Source organism: Myxocyprinus asiaticus, chromosome 1 (assembly GCF_019703515.2).
Source record: "Myxocyprinus asiaticus isolate MX2 ecotype Aquarium Trade chromosome 1, UBuf_Myxa_2, whole genome shotgun sequence".
Classification (NCBI taxonomy): Eukaryota; Metazoa; Chordata; class Actinopteri; order Cypriniformes; family Catostomidae; genus Myxocyprinus; species Myxocyprinus asiaticus.
The window spans coordinates 18257730-18274513 of record NC_059344.1 but is presented as its reverse complement, the minus strand read 5'-3'; the positions used below and the strand labels follow the sequence as shown (position 1 = coordinate 18274513).

General features: G+C 41.7%; 1 protein-coding gene across 4 annotated transcripts; it reads right to left on the bottom strand.

Moving 5' to 3' along the window:
- Nucleotides 1-6: 6 nt before the first annotated feature.
- Nucleotides 7-7355, bottom strand: LOC127446848 (thialysine N-epsilon-acetyltransferase-like). Of its 4 annotated transcripts, none has more exons than XM_051708142.1 (7): nt 7170-7355; nt 5904-6170; nt 4482-4533; nt 4276-4359; nt 3542-3643; nt 3426-3466; nt 7-2621 (listed from the first exon to the last, which is right to left on the bottom strand). In XM_051708142.1, the coding sequence occupies exons 1-7, from the start codon at nt 7230-7232 to the stop codon at nt 2448-2450; spliced, it is 783 nt and encodes a 260-aa protein (XP_051564102.1). In that variant the 5' UTR covers nt 7233-7355; the 3' UTR covers nt 7-2447. The 4 variants fall into 4 exon arrangements, with proteins under 4 accessions (XP_051564102.1, XP_051564114.1, XP_051564121.1 ...); XM_051708154.1 differs by having other exon boundaries at nt 5904-6166; nt 7170-7311; XM_051708161.1 differs by lacking the exon at nt 5904-6170.
- Between the last annotated feature and the right edge of the window lie 9429 nt (nt 7356-16784).

Genomic DNA, 16784 nt, shown 5'->3' with positions numbered 1-16784 from the left:
GAACATATGTACTTTTATTCATGGCCTTTAGAACAGAGAAAACAACAGTCCTCCACAGCACACTGGACACTGCAGCTTGTAATAAGGTAACTTTTGCTGATCAGCATCACGAAGAGAGTACACAGCATTTTCAAAAGTGCTACAAAATAACAGTTCTTCTTAACAGGTCAAATACGATACATTAAAATTATTGGATGAGGTTTATTGGTTGCATATTCATGTTGTATACAGTGCATCCTCAAACCTTCAGTAACAGCAAGTTTTGGCAGTAAACAAAAAATATATGGGAGTTTATTAATCCTCGAAAACCTTTTTATACAAGGCAAAATAAACAGTTAAATTGAAGAATGGTTTCATTACCACAAATCAACACACTGAAGATTTACCTTATTGTGCATATTTTTGTAAATTTGTCGAGCTTATTCTTTGTTTGGACAAATGCCTGGTGCCAGTTACTAAATAATGTCAGATGAGAAAAGTATAAGGCTCATACTTCTACATGTAAAGCATAAAGTGACACATCTGTAACATCTAGGTAACCATGAACTCTCTTGCATACCAATCAATCACATTTTACTATATACACCAATCAGCCACAACATTAAAGGCACCTGCCTAATACCGTGTAGGTCCCCCTCCAGCCGCCAAAACAGCTCTGACCCGTCGAGGCATGTACTCCACAAGTCCTCTGAAGGTGTCCTGTGATATCTGGCACCAAGACGTTCGCAGCAGATCCTTTAAGTCCTGTAAGTTGCGAGGTGGGGCCTCCATGGATCGGATTTGTTGGCCCAGCACATCCCACAGATGCTCAATCAGACTGAGATTTGGGGAATTTGGAAGCCAAGTCAACACCTTGAACTCTTTGTCATGTTCCTCAAACCATTCCTGAACAATTTTTGCAGTGTGGCAGGGAGCATTATCCTTCTGAAAGAGGTCACTGCCATCAGGGAATATCGTTGCCATGAAGGGGTTTACGTGGTCTGCAACAATCTTTAGGTAGGTGGTACGTGTCAAAGTAACATCCACATGAATGCCAGGACCCAAGGTTTCCCAGCAGAACATTGCCTAGAGTATCACACTGCCTCCGCCGACCTGACTTCTTCCCATAGTGCATCCTGCTGCCGTCTCTTCCCCAGGTAAACAACGCACACACACCCGGCCGTCCACATGATCTAAAAGAAAACGTGATTCATCAGACCAGGCCATCTTCTTCCATTGCTCCATGGTCCAGTTCTGACGCTCATGTGCCCATTTGTAGGCGCTTTCTGTGGTGGACAGGGGTCAGCTTGGGCACTCTGACCGGTCTGTGGCTACGCAGCCCCATACACAGCAAGCTGTGATGCACTGTGTGTTCTGACACCTTTCTATCGTGGCCAGCATTAAGTTTTTCAGCAATTTGTGCTACAGTAACTCTTCTGTGGGATCGGACCAGACGGGCTAGCCTTCGCTCCCCATGCGCATCAATGAGCCTTGGGTGCCCATGACCCTGTCACCGATTGTCCTTCCTTGGACAACTTTTGGTAGGGACTAACCACAGCATACTGTAAACACCCCACAAGACCTGCTGTATTGGAGATGCTCAGTTTGGCCCTTGTCAAAGTCGTTCAGATCCTTACGCTTGCCCATTTTTCCTGCTTCCAACACATGAAATTCAAGAACTGACTGTTCACTTGCTGCCTAATATATCCCACCCCTCGACAGGTGCCATTGAAACGAGATAATCGATGTTATTTACTTCACCTGTCAGTGGTTTTAATGTTGTGGTTGATCAGTGTAGTGTAAGAGCTTTTAAGAGAAAATTACTTGTGTGTGCAATTTCAAGTAAAGTTTACTGGTAAGTCTCACTAGAAGTTTGAATACATTTAAATGTACAAATAAAATGGCATGAAATACTAAAATAGCTCTCTACATAATGTCTATGAACAAATTCTAAATATCATTAGCAAAACAAACAATGGTAAACAATTGTAACAACACTAAATGTAACCCACTTTCATTTCCACACTTCCCACTTGTGAAAATCTGGTAGAAAAACTGTAATATGTTCACAATATGCCCAATATGTTTGTGCTCCTAATTAAAACAAATTCATAATCTTTGGCTAATGTTTCTAGGCCACTCCACAATTAGAATGGGTCAACTGAATCAATTTCACTCAAGACTGTAAAGCTTGTCCAATTTTTGAGGCAATAGGAACAAACAGCAGAGATGGACAACAACAAATGTAGTAAAATTAATGGTTATCACATTGCAACATTCTATTGGCTGTTATTCCCTGCAATACCACTAGTCTATATCACCTCAAAAAGAAAAATGTATATGGGAGACAAGTGTTGTTCTTCATGTTTTTGCCAATTGTGACTGGCTGCATTCCCTGTGCTTATTAAACAACCTGTGTCTCTGAGCTCTCATCAAGAGTAGACAGGGGATTCAATGTGCATGAAAATTTAAAGATCTCCCTGGGCCAAATGTTCAAGGGCATCACCCTCACAACGCATGCAGTGATAGCCGAGGTCAGAGGTCACATCCCAGCAGCCCTGCTTCAGGTAGAAGTCAAGTGATGACTTGTTCCAGTCCAACACAGTGAAATTCAACTGAGTGCAACCAGCAGCCAGACCAAGCTGAGGGTAAGCACAATCAGACATGATCAACAAAATCAACAACCAACAGTAATCTGGTGCATAATTTAAAGGCAGATGCTATTTGTACCCTGGTGCAAATAATGGTATATGCTATTTACACCCCAGTGCAAATAGTGGCAGATATTATTTTTACCCCAACCCTGGTGCAAATAATGGTAGATACTAATTGCACACTGGTGCAAATAGTGTCAGATACTATTTGCACCCACATTTAAATACTAACATACACAGTATATAGGCATCACTGCAGTGTTTATTGTGTTTATTTAGAGTCCCACAGACACCTTAGAAAAAATAACCTTGGTTTTACTACAGTAACCATAGTTTCACCATGGTATTTGTTTTGTAAATTTACAGTAACCACAAAATTAACCATGGTTACTATATTACCACCATTATGGTTAATTGAATTAAAACTATGGTTTTTGCCATATCATATTAATAATACAGTGATGCAATTTACACACAAGCGATGACGAGCTGCGCAAACGAGTGTGACAGACCCCGCCTCCATATAAAAACCCTTCTCTGCACTCCTCGACATTCACCGTAACCAAATCACTATGATGAAATCAACATTCATGTTCATTTTTATCTATTATTATAAGTAGTATTAAAGGAAATATTAAGATTGGAAACAGGAAATCAGATGGGAACAAGAGTGGGACAAAATGTGGATTCGAACCATGTTGCTAGGACAACAGTGCACATTCACACACCGTCTTTACATGCCACTGCATAAAATAAATAATGAGCATAACGTTATATATAAACCACCCTCACCTGGGCAACTTTGGCCATTAGAGCCTTCCCAATGCCTTTCCCTGAAAATACATAGAAAATCATTAATAAGACAAGGACAATTCAATTTATTGTAAATCCAAATTAACATTAATTACCTCTGAACTCTGGCATCACATACAGATCCTCCATGTACACCGCCCGGCCTTTCCATGAGCTGTACGTGTAGAAATACAGAGAGTAACCGATCTTGGTATGACCTGTAAGGAGACACAAATACATATGCACACTGCATAAATCCATAAAGTACTTATTAATAGTGACTATGTTCTGATCAAACTATACATTTATGCTCAGCAGATCAATCATCCCTGTCAGCTAGATGGCTAAAATCCTAAATGTTTACACCAATCCAAACACAAAACTGTACAGCAGATATAAGAAGTAAACACAATGTCAGCAAACAACATCAAGTTACAAAACATACATATATCACAATATTAGTACTGCGTTCTTACACTTAATTCTCTTAGTGCTTCATGCCTTACTGACACTTTTCAGACTAACTACATAAGTAAATGTCAACATAATATATGCACATGCAATAGTCAGCTAAGTTAACTAAAATTTAATTATATTAATGTAACTGTACAAAAAATATCATAGAAACCAGGGATGTGAGTATGTAAGGCAAGAGAATAAAATGGCCAAACCATCTTATGTAACAACCATCCACAGAGGCTAGACATGACCCATATGTCCTGATTAGATAACAAACAATCTCTCAGTGCAGCAGGAAAGTGATATCTATAATGGGTGACTCGTAACTGATGCTTTGCAAAGATGTTGAATCAACCTGGGTCCTTTGAATTTAGATTATTTTTTCCCTCACCATTTTTGGATTTAAGGTGCTCTGGTACTTCAGCAATAATCCCATGGAAAAAAGGGTTTTTGGAGAAGCCATCCTGCTCCAGATCTATAGTAAAGAAGTAAGATTGTTATCAGCTCTGAATTATTGCCCAAGCAGTCCACAACATGAATTATGTCAAGTATATATCATAAAATTTTGATTTTGAGAAATGTGACACATAGGCCTACCTCTTTGTGTAATCTTGATCTGGTCTGAAACTTTCTCATGCTCAGCCAGTTCCTAGTGTGAAGGATTTGACAATAGAAATAGTTTAACCCTCTTTTGCATGATTTCCTGAGAGTAACACACGATGCATTTATAATGGAAATGATAGCCGCGGGAAGTAGGGGTGCAGGGGGTGCTGCAGCACCCCCTGTTAAGTGCTGTCAAACCGTCTTATTCTGTGTTAATCTCGTTTACGAAAATAATGATGAAAATGTTAAGGGGTATTTTTGTTATTTCCGCAGCAGCGGCCAACCCTAAACCCCCCAGCACCAACCCAATGGGCCAGTGGTGCCAGACGGGCTGGTTTGAGTATTTCTGTAACTGCTGATCTCCTGGGATTTTCACACACAACAGTCTCTAGAATTTACTTCGAATGTTGCCAAAAACAAAAAAAACATCCAGTGAGGGGCAGTACTGTGGACGGAAACGCCTTGTTGATGAGAGAGGTCAACAGAGAATGGCCAGACTGGTTCGAACTGTCAAAGTCTACGGTAACTCAGATAACTGCTCTGTACAACTGTGGTGAGAAGAATGTAATCTCAAAATAGCATTGTACAGCGGGTTGGCGCTGTTTTGGCGGCACGAAGGGGACCTACACAATATTAGGCAGGTGGTTTTAATGTTGTGGTTGATTGGTGTATATGTTATAGTGGTCTTGTTCTTTACGACATTAAACGTTTTATCACCTTTTGTTTAGTATGGCCTATTTGTTCATAGGGAATCAGAGAGCGATTCTCAGAAAAAATCAAGAAACTGGTCTGTAAATGAGGTTGCAGGCTTGCAAGACAGATAGCTAACGTTAAGTGAAATTACTAGCTAGCCAGGGTAATGCAATGATCAGTAAAAACAATAAAAGTTATTCCTTCAAATTTCATTTTGTATTTAGCATAAACCTTATGAACATAAGTGCAAGGGCGTGATGAGGCTAAGGGGTGTTGGCAAAGGTTGTTTGAAATCATACTGTATGTAATGGGTTCAGGATGGACAAGGAGGAGGCGGGAACTGGCAGGTCAGTCAACATAACTTTAATGACATAACTGAACTTAAAACAACATAAAACAAACATAAACACACACACAGCGTGGCTGCGTGTGTCTCTCTCTCTCTCGAACTGGCGTCTCCAGCTCCCCTTTAACTCTCTCTCCCGTTGATTAATTGACTCAGCGCCGGCCGTGCACCCTCATGGCCCGGCCACTCCCTCCTTCTCGTCACATTCCTACCCCACCCGATTCAGGCCGTGGTGCCATCCGGACTGGCCTACTCCTCCCCCACCCTTCCAGCCTCCTGGGAACCTGGGGTAGAGACAAGGGGAGGGAGAGGGGAGAGAGAAAGGGCGAACGGGAGAGACACAGAGAGAGAGAGAGAGGAGAGAGAGAAAAACTTGCCGCTGATCCCCGGACACGCTGTTGCCTGGTCCTCAGCCACTCCTCCGCCCTCTGGCAGACGACAGCCGCTCCACCCCGGCCATACGGCAGCGAGTCCTCCGACCCCTGGTGGACGGAACGGCTCCTCCCCTTCCTGGCAGATGGCAGCGGTTCCTCCGATTCCCGGCGGCTGGCAGCGACTCCTCCGTCCCCCAGCGGATGGCCGCGGCTCCTCCCCTGGCAGATGGCAGTGGCGAGGACTCCAGGACAGGGCATCCCTCCTCCTTCCTGGGTTTCGGCACCAATGTAACAGGTTCAGGATGGGCAAGGAGGAGGTGGGAACCGGCAGGACAGTCAACATAACTTTAATGACGTAACTGAACTTAAAACAACATAAAACAAACATAAACACACACACACACACACACGCGCGGCCGCGTGTGTCTCTCTCTCTCTCTCTCTCTCGAACTGGCGTCTCCGGCTCCCCTTTATCTCTCTCCCGCTGATTAATTGACTCAGCACGTGCACCCTCACGGCCTGGCCACGCCCTCCTCCTTGTCACACTGTATTTTTGTAATTCCGTTTGTTTCCACAATAGCGCATAAATGACATACTTCACCTTTAAATATTGACCTGTTTCTCACCCACACCTATCATATCACTTATGAATATATCGACTTAACCACTGGAGTCTTATGGATTATTTTTATGCTACTTTATGTGCTTTTTGGAGCTTCAAAGTTCTGGTCACCATTCACTTGCATTGTTTGGACTTACAGATCTATGATATTCTTCTAAAAATCTTCGTTTGTGTTCTGCTGAAGAAAGTCACACACATCTTGGACTGCATGAAACCATGGAACTATCCCTTTAAGGACATGACACGTGAGTGACATGACTGCAGTTATTTTTGCTCTACGATCTGATTTTCATTCTTTATGCTCATTTCCATGACGTCATTGCACATTCACAATTCAAAGACAAAAGTCGCAGCTGACAGCTGAAGGCTACAGCACGTTGTCGGGTATTTCAAATACCATCCGCTAGGTTCAATAACAGGGAAGTATCAGATTACAGTACGTTTCAGAATGGAATATGGTTTACTGTAATTCATTCATCAACACTGATGTCATTACGCATGTTGCACTAAGCCAATGTTTGGATGATAATGAAAGATTGCGCATGGTGTGAGTGACGCAACAGATCAGCGTTTTATTATTTCATAAGGTTCTAAAACAGTCAGAAATTGACGCACGTGTGAGGTTATGCACGCACCGACCCACTCACCAGAATCATCCGCGAGATGTCCTTACAGTCCTCAAGCGTGGCGGCCCGTATTGTAAAATCCATCTTGCTCGATAATAATAACACACAAATTGTTTGTCAACGTGAAAAAACTATGAAATTGAAAATCGGCAACGATGCGTTTACTCTATGTCGAACTGACTCACACGCTGCACTTAGAACAGAAGAAACTGCTGAAACAGCGCCATCTGCACGTTGTGATCTGATACAACAGCTCATACACCATGTGCTCATCTGTGGCGATTTCATTGTATGGAACCTTTTAAATCAGCCTTTGAGTTGTTGACTTATTTAAGGTGACATAGGACAGTTCTTATATATTTCTTAATGTAGTCACATCATTGAGTGAATAGGCCAAAGTGTTCCACTGAAACATTTGTCTTTAAATTCAACAACAACTAACTCACTTCTGTGGCTTCTTGCTAATCAGTCAGACATGATGCAAGGGCAAAGCAAACACTAATTCTAAAGCCAGAACAACTTGCTAATATAACCATAAACACAACTCATTCTGAGGGTAATGAGTTCATATCATTCATACCTGATATGTGATCAGGACCCTGTCGAGAAGCAAAGACCGGCTGACTGTATCCAAACTTATCAGAATCAGAATCAGAATCAGCTTTATTGCCAAGTATGCTTACACATACAAGGAATTTGTCTTGGTGACAGGAGCTTCCAGTGTACAACAATACAAAAACAATACAAAAACAGCAGCAAGACATGGATAATAATAAAAAATAAAAAAGACACATACATACATACACACATACACATACGTAGTGCAATCTAATACAAATCTGTTATTTGTTAAGTACTGTGCAAATACAAATCTGTTATGTACAGTGCAAATACAAATCTGTTATGTACTGTGCAAATACAAATCTGTTATGTACAGTGCAAATGTTTTTTGTTTTTTTTTTCAGAGGAATGAAATGGCAGAAGAGGTTGGATGTGTTGGATAAACATAAAAAAAGACTAAGCTGTGTATTGCACATAGTTATTTCTCAGTGGGGCTGTTCATGAGATGGATAGCCTGAGGGAAAAAACTGTTCCTGTGCCTGATGGTTCTGGTGCTCAGAGCTCTGAAGCGTCGGCCAGAAGGCAACAGTTCAAAAAGGTAGTGGGCTGGGTGAGTGGAGTCCAGAGTGATTTTTCCAGCCTTTTTCCTCACTCTGGAAGTGTATAGTTCTTGAAGTGTATGTCTGATTTTGTAGCTGAACCAAACCAGACAGTATTTGAAGTGCAGAGGACAGACTCAATGACTGCTGAGTAAAACTGTATCAGCAGCACCTGTGGCAGATTGAACTTCTTGGGGGCAGTGGTGGCTCAGCAGTTAAGGCTCTGGGTTACTGATCAGAAGGTCAGGGGTTCAAGCCCTAGTACTGCCAAGATGCCACTGTTGGGCCCTTGAGCAAGGCCCTTGACCCTATCTGCTCCAGGGGTGCTGTATCATGGCTGACCCTGCACTCTGACCCCAGCTTGGCTGGGATATGTGAAAAAAAGAATTTATCTCTAGATTTCACTCTATATGTGTGATAAATAAATACAATTATTATAAGTACAACCTCTGCTGGGCCTTTTTCACAAAGGAGTCAATGTGTGTCTCAGGTCTTGTGAGATGGTAGTACCCAGGAACCTGAATGACTCCACTGCTGCCACAGTGCTGTTTAGAATGGTGAGGGGGGTCAGTGTTGGGGTGTTTCTCCTAAAATCCACAATCATCTCCACCGTTTTGAGCGTGTTCAGCTCAGGGTTGTTTTGACTGCACCAGACAGCCAGCTGTTCAAACTCCCTTCTGTATGCAGACTCATCATCATCTCAGATGAGGCCGATGACAGTGGTGTTGTCTGCAAACTTCAGGAGCTTGACAGAGGGGTCCTTGGCGATGCAGTCATTGGTGTAGAGGTAGAAGAATAGTGGGGAGAGCACACATCCCTGGGGGGCACCAGTGCTGATTGTTCAGGTGCTGGAAGTGAGTTTCCCCTGTCTCACAAGCTGCTGTCTGGCCATCAGAAAGCTGGTAATCCACTGACAGATAGACATGGGAACAGAGAGTTGGTGTAATTTATTCTGGAGTATAGCTGGGATGATGGTGTTGAAAACTGAACTGAAGTCCACAAAAAGGATCCTTGCATATGTCCCTGGTCTGTCCAGATGTTGGAGGATATGATGTAATCCCATGTTGACTGTTTCATCCACAGACCTGTTTGCTCGATAAGCAAATTGAAGGGGATCTAGAAAGGGTCCAGTGATGTTCTTCAGGTGGACCAACACCAGTCTCTCAAATTATTTCATGACCACAGATGTCAGGGCGACAGGTCTATAGTCATTAAGTCCTGTGATTTTTGGTTTCTTTGGGACAGGAATAATGATTGAGCATTTGAAGCAGCATGGGACTTCACACTGCTCCAGTGATCTAGTGAAGATCTGTGTGAAGATGGGGGCCAGCTGGTTAGCACAGGATCGAAGACACGCTGGTGAGATGCCATCTGGGCCTGAAGCTTTCCTCGTCTTTTGTTTCCGAAAGACACGGCTCACATCATCTTCACAGATCTTAAGTGCAGGTTGAGTAGCAGGAGGGGGGAGGAGGGGGGTTGCAGGAGGTGTTGGTGTTTGTGTGAAGTGAAGGTCAGAGTGGGTGTGGGGTGTGAGATTGGGCCTTTCAAATCTACAGTAGAACACATTCAGGTCATCAGCCAGTTGTTGGTCCACCACAGGGTTGGGGGTAGGATTCCTGTAATTTGTAGAGTTGTTTCATGCCACTCCACACTGATGCAGGGTCGTTAGCTGAAAACTTGTTTTTCAGCTTCTCAGAGTAAATTCTTTTAGCCACTCTGGTTTCCTTGTTCAATGTGTTCCTGGCCTGATTGTACAAGACTTTATCCCCACCCCTGTAAGCATCCTCTTTGGCCTGATGAAGCTGCCTGAGCTCTGCTGTAAACCACGGTTTGTCGCTGTTGAACTTTAAATAAGTCCTAGTAGGAATGCACATATCCTCACAGAAACTGATATATGATGTAACAGTATCTGTGAGCTCATCCAGGTCTGTGGCTGCGGCCTCAAAAACGCTCCAATCTGTGCAATTGAAGCAGGCTTGTAGTTCCCGCTCTGCTTCATTGGTCCATCTCTTTACAGTCCTTACTACTGGCTTGGTTGATTTTCATTTCTGCCTGTAGGATGGAAGAAGATGAACCAGACAGTGATCAGAGAGTCCCAAAGCTGCTCTAGGGACAGAGCGATATGCATCCTTTATTGTTGTGTAGCAATGATCCAGTATGTTCCTGTCTCTGGTGGGGCATGTAATGTGCTGTTTGTATTTGGGCAGTTCACATGTGAGATTTGCTTTGTTAAAATCCCCAAGAATAATAGTAACTGAGTCCGGGTATTGTTGTTCTGTGTCTGTGATTTGATCAGCCAGCTGTTGCAGCACCGCATTCAAACACGTGTTTGGCGCGATATACACACTCACCAGAATAAACGAAGAAAACTCGCGACGAGTAGAAAGGCTTACAGTTAATAAAGAGCGCTTCCAAATTAGGACAGTACATCCTCTTTAACGTTGTTACATCTGTACACCAACTTTCATTGATGTAAAAGCATGTTCCACCACCTCTCATTTTCCCCGTTAACTCTGCGATGCGATCCGCTTTGATGAGAAGTTCGTCCGTTTTGTTAGGAAGAGAGCGGAGATTCGCAAGATGAATGCTCGGCAGCGTTGTTCAAAAGCCCCCCCGACGGAGAGTGACCAGCACACCTGCTCATCTTCCTCACCTGCGTCTCCTGAACAACAAAGCCGAGCCTCCAACTAAAATGTCTAGCAAAAAATTTGAATATTCAAAAACTGGGAAAAGACTGTCTGATATAAGCTGTCGAATGTTCAGCAGTTCGTCTCTGGTAAAACTGACTGGAAAAAGATTACTAAACACAGGCCAAACAAACAAAAACAACAAAACAATAGGAGCGCTCCACACCGAGGCGGCCATTCGCGACGCCATCATGATAGTGTACCTGCCAAATGAGGAAATAAACGGGCATGAAATACTGATTTGAGTTTAAATAATGTTGTTTTGTGAAAAGAAAGAAATCGCTGACTCTCTAGAATCAACTGAATGCCACCTCCAGTTTGCGACAGAGTTCTGTAGGTGTTTATTTATATAACAATCGAAAATAACAGTCTGACTGCTCATTATCCTGTTTATTACGTGACTACTCACCAAATAAATAAATAAAGGCAAATTAAACATTGATTTGAGTTTAAATTATTTAATTTGCTTAGCTACTTGTAAAGGGTGGTGTCTAGAATGTAACTGCCCAATTACCTAAAATCACCCGAGAGCCGCATTCGGTGTTCACACACTGCGACTGAATCCCTACACCTACCCCTAAATCTAAACCTAACATTAACCCTACCACTAAATCTAACCCTAACCCCACACCTAACCTTAGTAACAGCGAATGAGACTTCTTGCGAGACTTATGGCGGTCTCACACCGGACAAGAAGCGTCGCATCGCGGATCAGACAGGACACGTCAATATGGTGCAGATGGCAGTCCAAAGTTATTGCTGTCCTTTTCTACATACTGCTGCCCCCTTCGGCATATCACGGCGCCGTTTTGTGGCCCGTTCTGCATAACGCGGTGGCCCATTCAGCCCCTTTTCGCGGCCGGCCCTGAGTCGTGATAATCCTCTGAGCTTTCCTCACCAGTGGTGTTATCTCTGAGGGGACAAGGGTGGCAGTGCCTCCTCCAAAAATTTGGATGAGAAAAATAATTGACTGTTCATTCATTAAATAAATAAAATGTTACACTTTTTGAGCTCAAATAATGTGTATAGCCGTCATATTTAGAAATGAAACTGTCCAACAGTTACACAAGCAGATAAGTTTCAGATTGAAGCATCACCTCTTATTCACAGCGGCGCCATCTTTAATTCTTTGACAAGAATGACAACAAGGCTGTATGGGAAAGACTTAATCTGTGTCCAAATATGCAGTATGCCAAAAACAGTATACCAATGGAGTGGTATGTCCGAATCATCAGTATTCATAAAACAGTAAGCGAGAAATAGATGACCTACTATTTCCGGTGAGATTCTGAAGTGCAAATCGACAGCATAATTTACGATCCAATAATCCCCCGAAAGCTGAAGTGATGGCAGGTTCAATACGCTGGATTTAAAAGAATGGCGGAGAACCACAAGTCAGGTGGGTGTTTGCAACACTAAGTGCTATATACAGTATACCAAGAAAGTTGTTCTTCGTGCTTAAATGGTGCTTGTTTACCAAACCCAGAAAATATTATTTTCCGCAGTTTTTGTTTTTACGTCATATAATCAGGTCATGGTTCAATACCCACGTCCATGTCCATAATCTATTCATACTTGTTGCATGCATATCTGAAGAACGTTTTACCGACCTAGAAGTGCATCCTTCATCAAATTCTGCATCCTTCATACTCTGACAGTACACGATTTTGGATGCAGAGTCTTTTCAATGGGTTGTACTTTTGTTTAAAGTGTTTTGGATCATTCCGCTGATGTTATATTGAAAAATAAATATATAAATCTATCCAAAAGAAAGTTCAGTTGACAGAATTCTCCAGAAAACATGAGTTGTGGAAAATGAGATCTATGAGCTTTATACAGCTTTATACAGTGCATGTCATTGAAGAGACTGTAAAGGCGGTCGCAAATAGGACGAGAAGCGCCGTGTCGTGGCTAGGACAAGGCACAGGTATCAAAAAGAAGATCTTTGATTTTATTAGACATACAATATTTATATATGGTAACATATTGTAGAATGCCGCAGAAAGAGCCATTCGGAAATTAAATGGGATGTTGCTGAATGACCAACTAGTGTAAGTGTGACCACAGAATTTAGACAATGTGTCATTCAGACAATTCATTGGATCCATCTTGTACTAAAGTAATTCTTAGATATAATTTGGATTAAAGCCTTTCACTGACATACTAACAGCTTTTGTTTGTGTATAAATGTCCATTTGTCACTTCAAGTCATTCCAGGAGCGTCAGGCTGAGAAGAACACCCTGCCGGACAGCATCAAGAAAGACAACAGGAGCCGCTTCCCGGTATCCATCACAGAACCATTTATTAGTTATCTTTGGTGAATATTGAAATGCAATTAGACTAATGCGACTTGTGTTTTTTATTTTTTTTTTTGTCTTGACAGGGGGTGAATCTCTATATCAATAATCTGCCCTATAGCTGGACAGACAAGCAGCTGTTTAGAGTGTTCTCTCGGTTTGGCACCATCCCCAGTATCAAGGTATGATGGTTATTTTGGACAATTACAGACATTGGGCATTTAACAGTTTCTATCATTTATGATAATTATACTGAGTGCTGTAACTATTGACGACACATGAAATTGCTTGACGAATGTAGTTTTCTTTCCTGCGTTTTCAATGACGTATTCTTCTCAATCAGGAAGTTTAGACGGGATATAGTATATTGAAGGGCTCGTCCCTTTTTTAAATAGGCAATAGGCCATTAGACTTAGTAACGTCATAGCCAAGAGTTATGATTTGCTACTTGCTAGTCGGTTTGCAGGGTGGTATTATATATTGGGGGGAGGAACATTCTTATTCTAGAGAGCACTTGATTGGACAAAAGTCTGTGCAGTGCAAGATGAGTAATAGGTAACTTTGTTCTGTTTTCCTATAAGAGAAAAACTGTAAATTTAAATTTACATTTAAATTTAAGTACACTAGTGTATTGGTGGTTTCGAAGATAATAGAAATAGACTAAATGCTACAAACTCCAATTTTGATTTCATGGGCTCTTAAAATTAAGTGAAAGTAGATACATGAGTAGCAACAGGTAGCTAGCTGCAGTTCACTTAACGGCCACAGGTGTCATTAATAACAAGGGTTTCTGAATCTTACATACTGCACCTTTAAGGGAATTGTGTCGAAATCCTGCAGTGGTTGTTTTGTTTACAAGAGAAAGTTATCAGATCTGGGTTTTGTTGTCAGACATTTAGCACATTAAATTGGTTTAGTGAGTAATCAGTGATTGTTTATGTGTGCATTTTCAGGCTATTTTACCTATGAATGACAGAACCAATGGGAGGCAGCAAATTTCAGTTGTGCATGAAAAAATATTTTTTTCCAACAAACAATGTCAGGAGGATTTGCATCTTGAAGATCAGCAAGAAGCATCTGAAAGATTGTCACTTTTTTTTTGTGAATCAAAAAAAGGAAGATCATTAAAAAAAAAAAAAAATCTTTTTTCTTTTTTTCTTTTTTTTTTTTTTAAAGAAGAAGAAAAACTGTTTTTTAGGTCTCAGTTCCTAAAGGACAAATGAAGGAAAAAACTAAACTATCTTATTATATGTCAAATTGCTACAGATCGAGACCAAGAGTCTGAATTTTTTTTCATTGCATGTAGACGAGTCGATAGACATCTCAAACGCCTCCCAACATCTTGTCCGCTGCTGCCATGAGAGAAAATTGGTTGAGGGTCTTTTATTTTGCTCAGCTCTGGAGAAAACATGCACAAGGAGAGATATTTTTGACAAACTCAGTAGCAAAGTGGATGAACTGGGTCTGTGTTGGGACAATTGTGTCGCCGTGTGAACAGATGGTGTGGGAGCCATGCTTGGGAAACTGGTTTGTGATGTTTCTCCACATGTTCATTTCACCAACTGTAAATCACAGGGAGGCCCTTGCATAAAAATCTTTACCTGCAGATTTGAACGCTGTGCTTCAGACAACAATACAAATTGTGACTCGTCCCACAAAATCTAGACTGATTGCCCTGTGTTGCAAAGAAATGGGCTGAATATGAATCCTTACTCTTGCATATGGAGGTAAGGTGGCTCTCCAGAGGGAACTACAGAAACTGCATGATGAACTACAGATTTTTCTGTTTGATTGTGCATCTTCCTTTGCAAAATACTGTATCTGACTGACCCGAGGTGGCTCGCAAATCTAGCATACTTGTCTGATACTTTCGACAGACTTAATGCACTTAATTCATTGCTGCAGGGCCCGAATTCAAACCTGCTAACAATATCTGACAAAGGGGACTAAAAACAGCACATGGGCACAGAGAGAGAGAGAGAGAGAGAGAGAGAGAGAGAGAGAGTGTGTGTGTGTGTGTGTGTGTGTGTATGTGAGTGAGCATAAATTCTGCACCTGTAAGCTAATCATCACTGATATTAGAAATTGCTTTGTTGTATTAATGGCATTTTTCTCTGTTGAACAACCTAATCCTTAAATTCTATATTAATTTTACAATAAAAAGATCATCACCCACTGTTGGCTTTTGCTGTTTCATGAACACACAACTATCAAAATCAAATCACTTTATTGTTACTACACAAATGTAACAGGGAGTGGAAAGTCTAGGATCCAGTTCCATCGATATGACAATCATGATGATCCCCTGAGCTTTCCTCACACAGTGCCTGGTGTAGATGTCCTAGAGGAAAGGAAGCTCACCTCTGATGGTGTGCTGGCTCAGCTTGTTTACACCACCCTCTGCAGAGCATTGCAGTTGAGGGTGTCAGGGTGATGCTGTTCTCATACCAGGCACTAAAGCAGCCATCCAGGATGTTCTCCACTGTGCAGGTGTTAAAAGAACTAGAGATGCAGGAGTTCCCTAACACACCTCATGGTTCCCTAACACACCTCATGTCTCATTTCTATTTTTATAAATGTTTATATGGTTTTAATAATTAAAGGGGACATATCATGCATTTTTTTTTTTTTTTTTTTAATATTTTTATTTTCCTTGAGGTTTATTCATAATGTTACTAAAGGTTTTTGCACAAAAAACTGTCATAAAATCCTTTCTCTGGCCCTCTGTCTGCCAGGAGTTGAGAGAGTCCTCGCGAAGGACTGTAGTGTGATGACATAGTGGATCTAATCCTCTACAAAGTGGATTTTGGTTTTTATGCATTACACTAAGTAGTATACTGTATTAGTTAGAATTAAAGTATTACACTGAGACATACTGTATATGTAAATAATATATAACAGCTGTATAATGTGCTCCTCATTTTAGCATCTCCACTGTATTATTTGTAATACCATGTAATACCATGTGTACACCGATCAGCCACAATATTAAAACCACCTGCCTAATATTGTGTAGGTCCCCCTCGTGCCACCAAAACAGTGTCAACCCGCATCTCATTTAATGCCATTAATACAACACTGCAATTTCTAATATCTGATCGGTGCATAGAGAGAGAGAGAGAGAGAGAGAGAGAGAGAGAGAGAGAGAGAGAGAGAGAGAGAGAGAGAGAGAGCATGCATACACACCCACGGAGATCGTAAAAAAAAATGGCTTGATCTGTCATGTGTAGTTGGCACCATGCATCAGAGGGTTAATAAGTGCTCAAGTCGGGATGTTAACTGTATTTTCATGCTATTTACTTTGTGACTATTTACTTTGTATGCTGCTAATATTAGATTCATAGGCTCAGTCACTGAGCAGGGCAGTTAGGTGGGGAGAAATCAGGGTGGGGGAGCTGCGGTAACATTTGAGCCGCTACAGTCAAAGTTCCTCTCAGAAACTGGCCCCGCGCCACTAATAACAGGTCCAGTGTTGAAGTAACGGGCGGGCG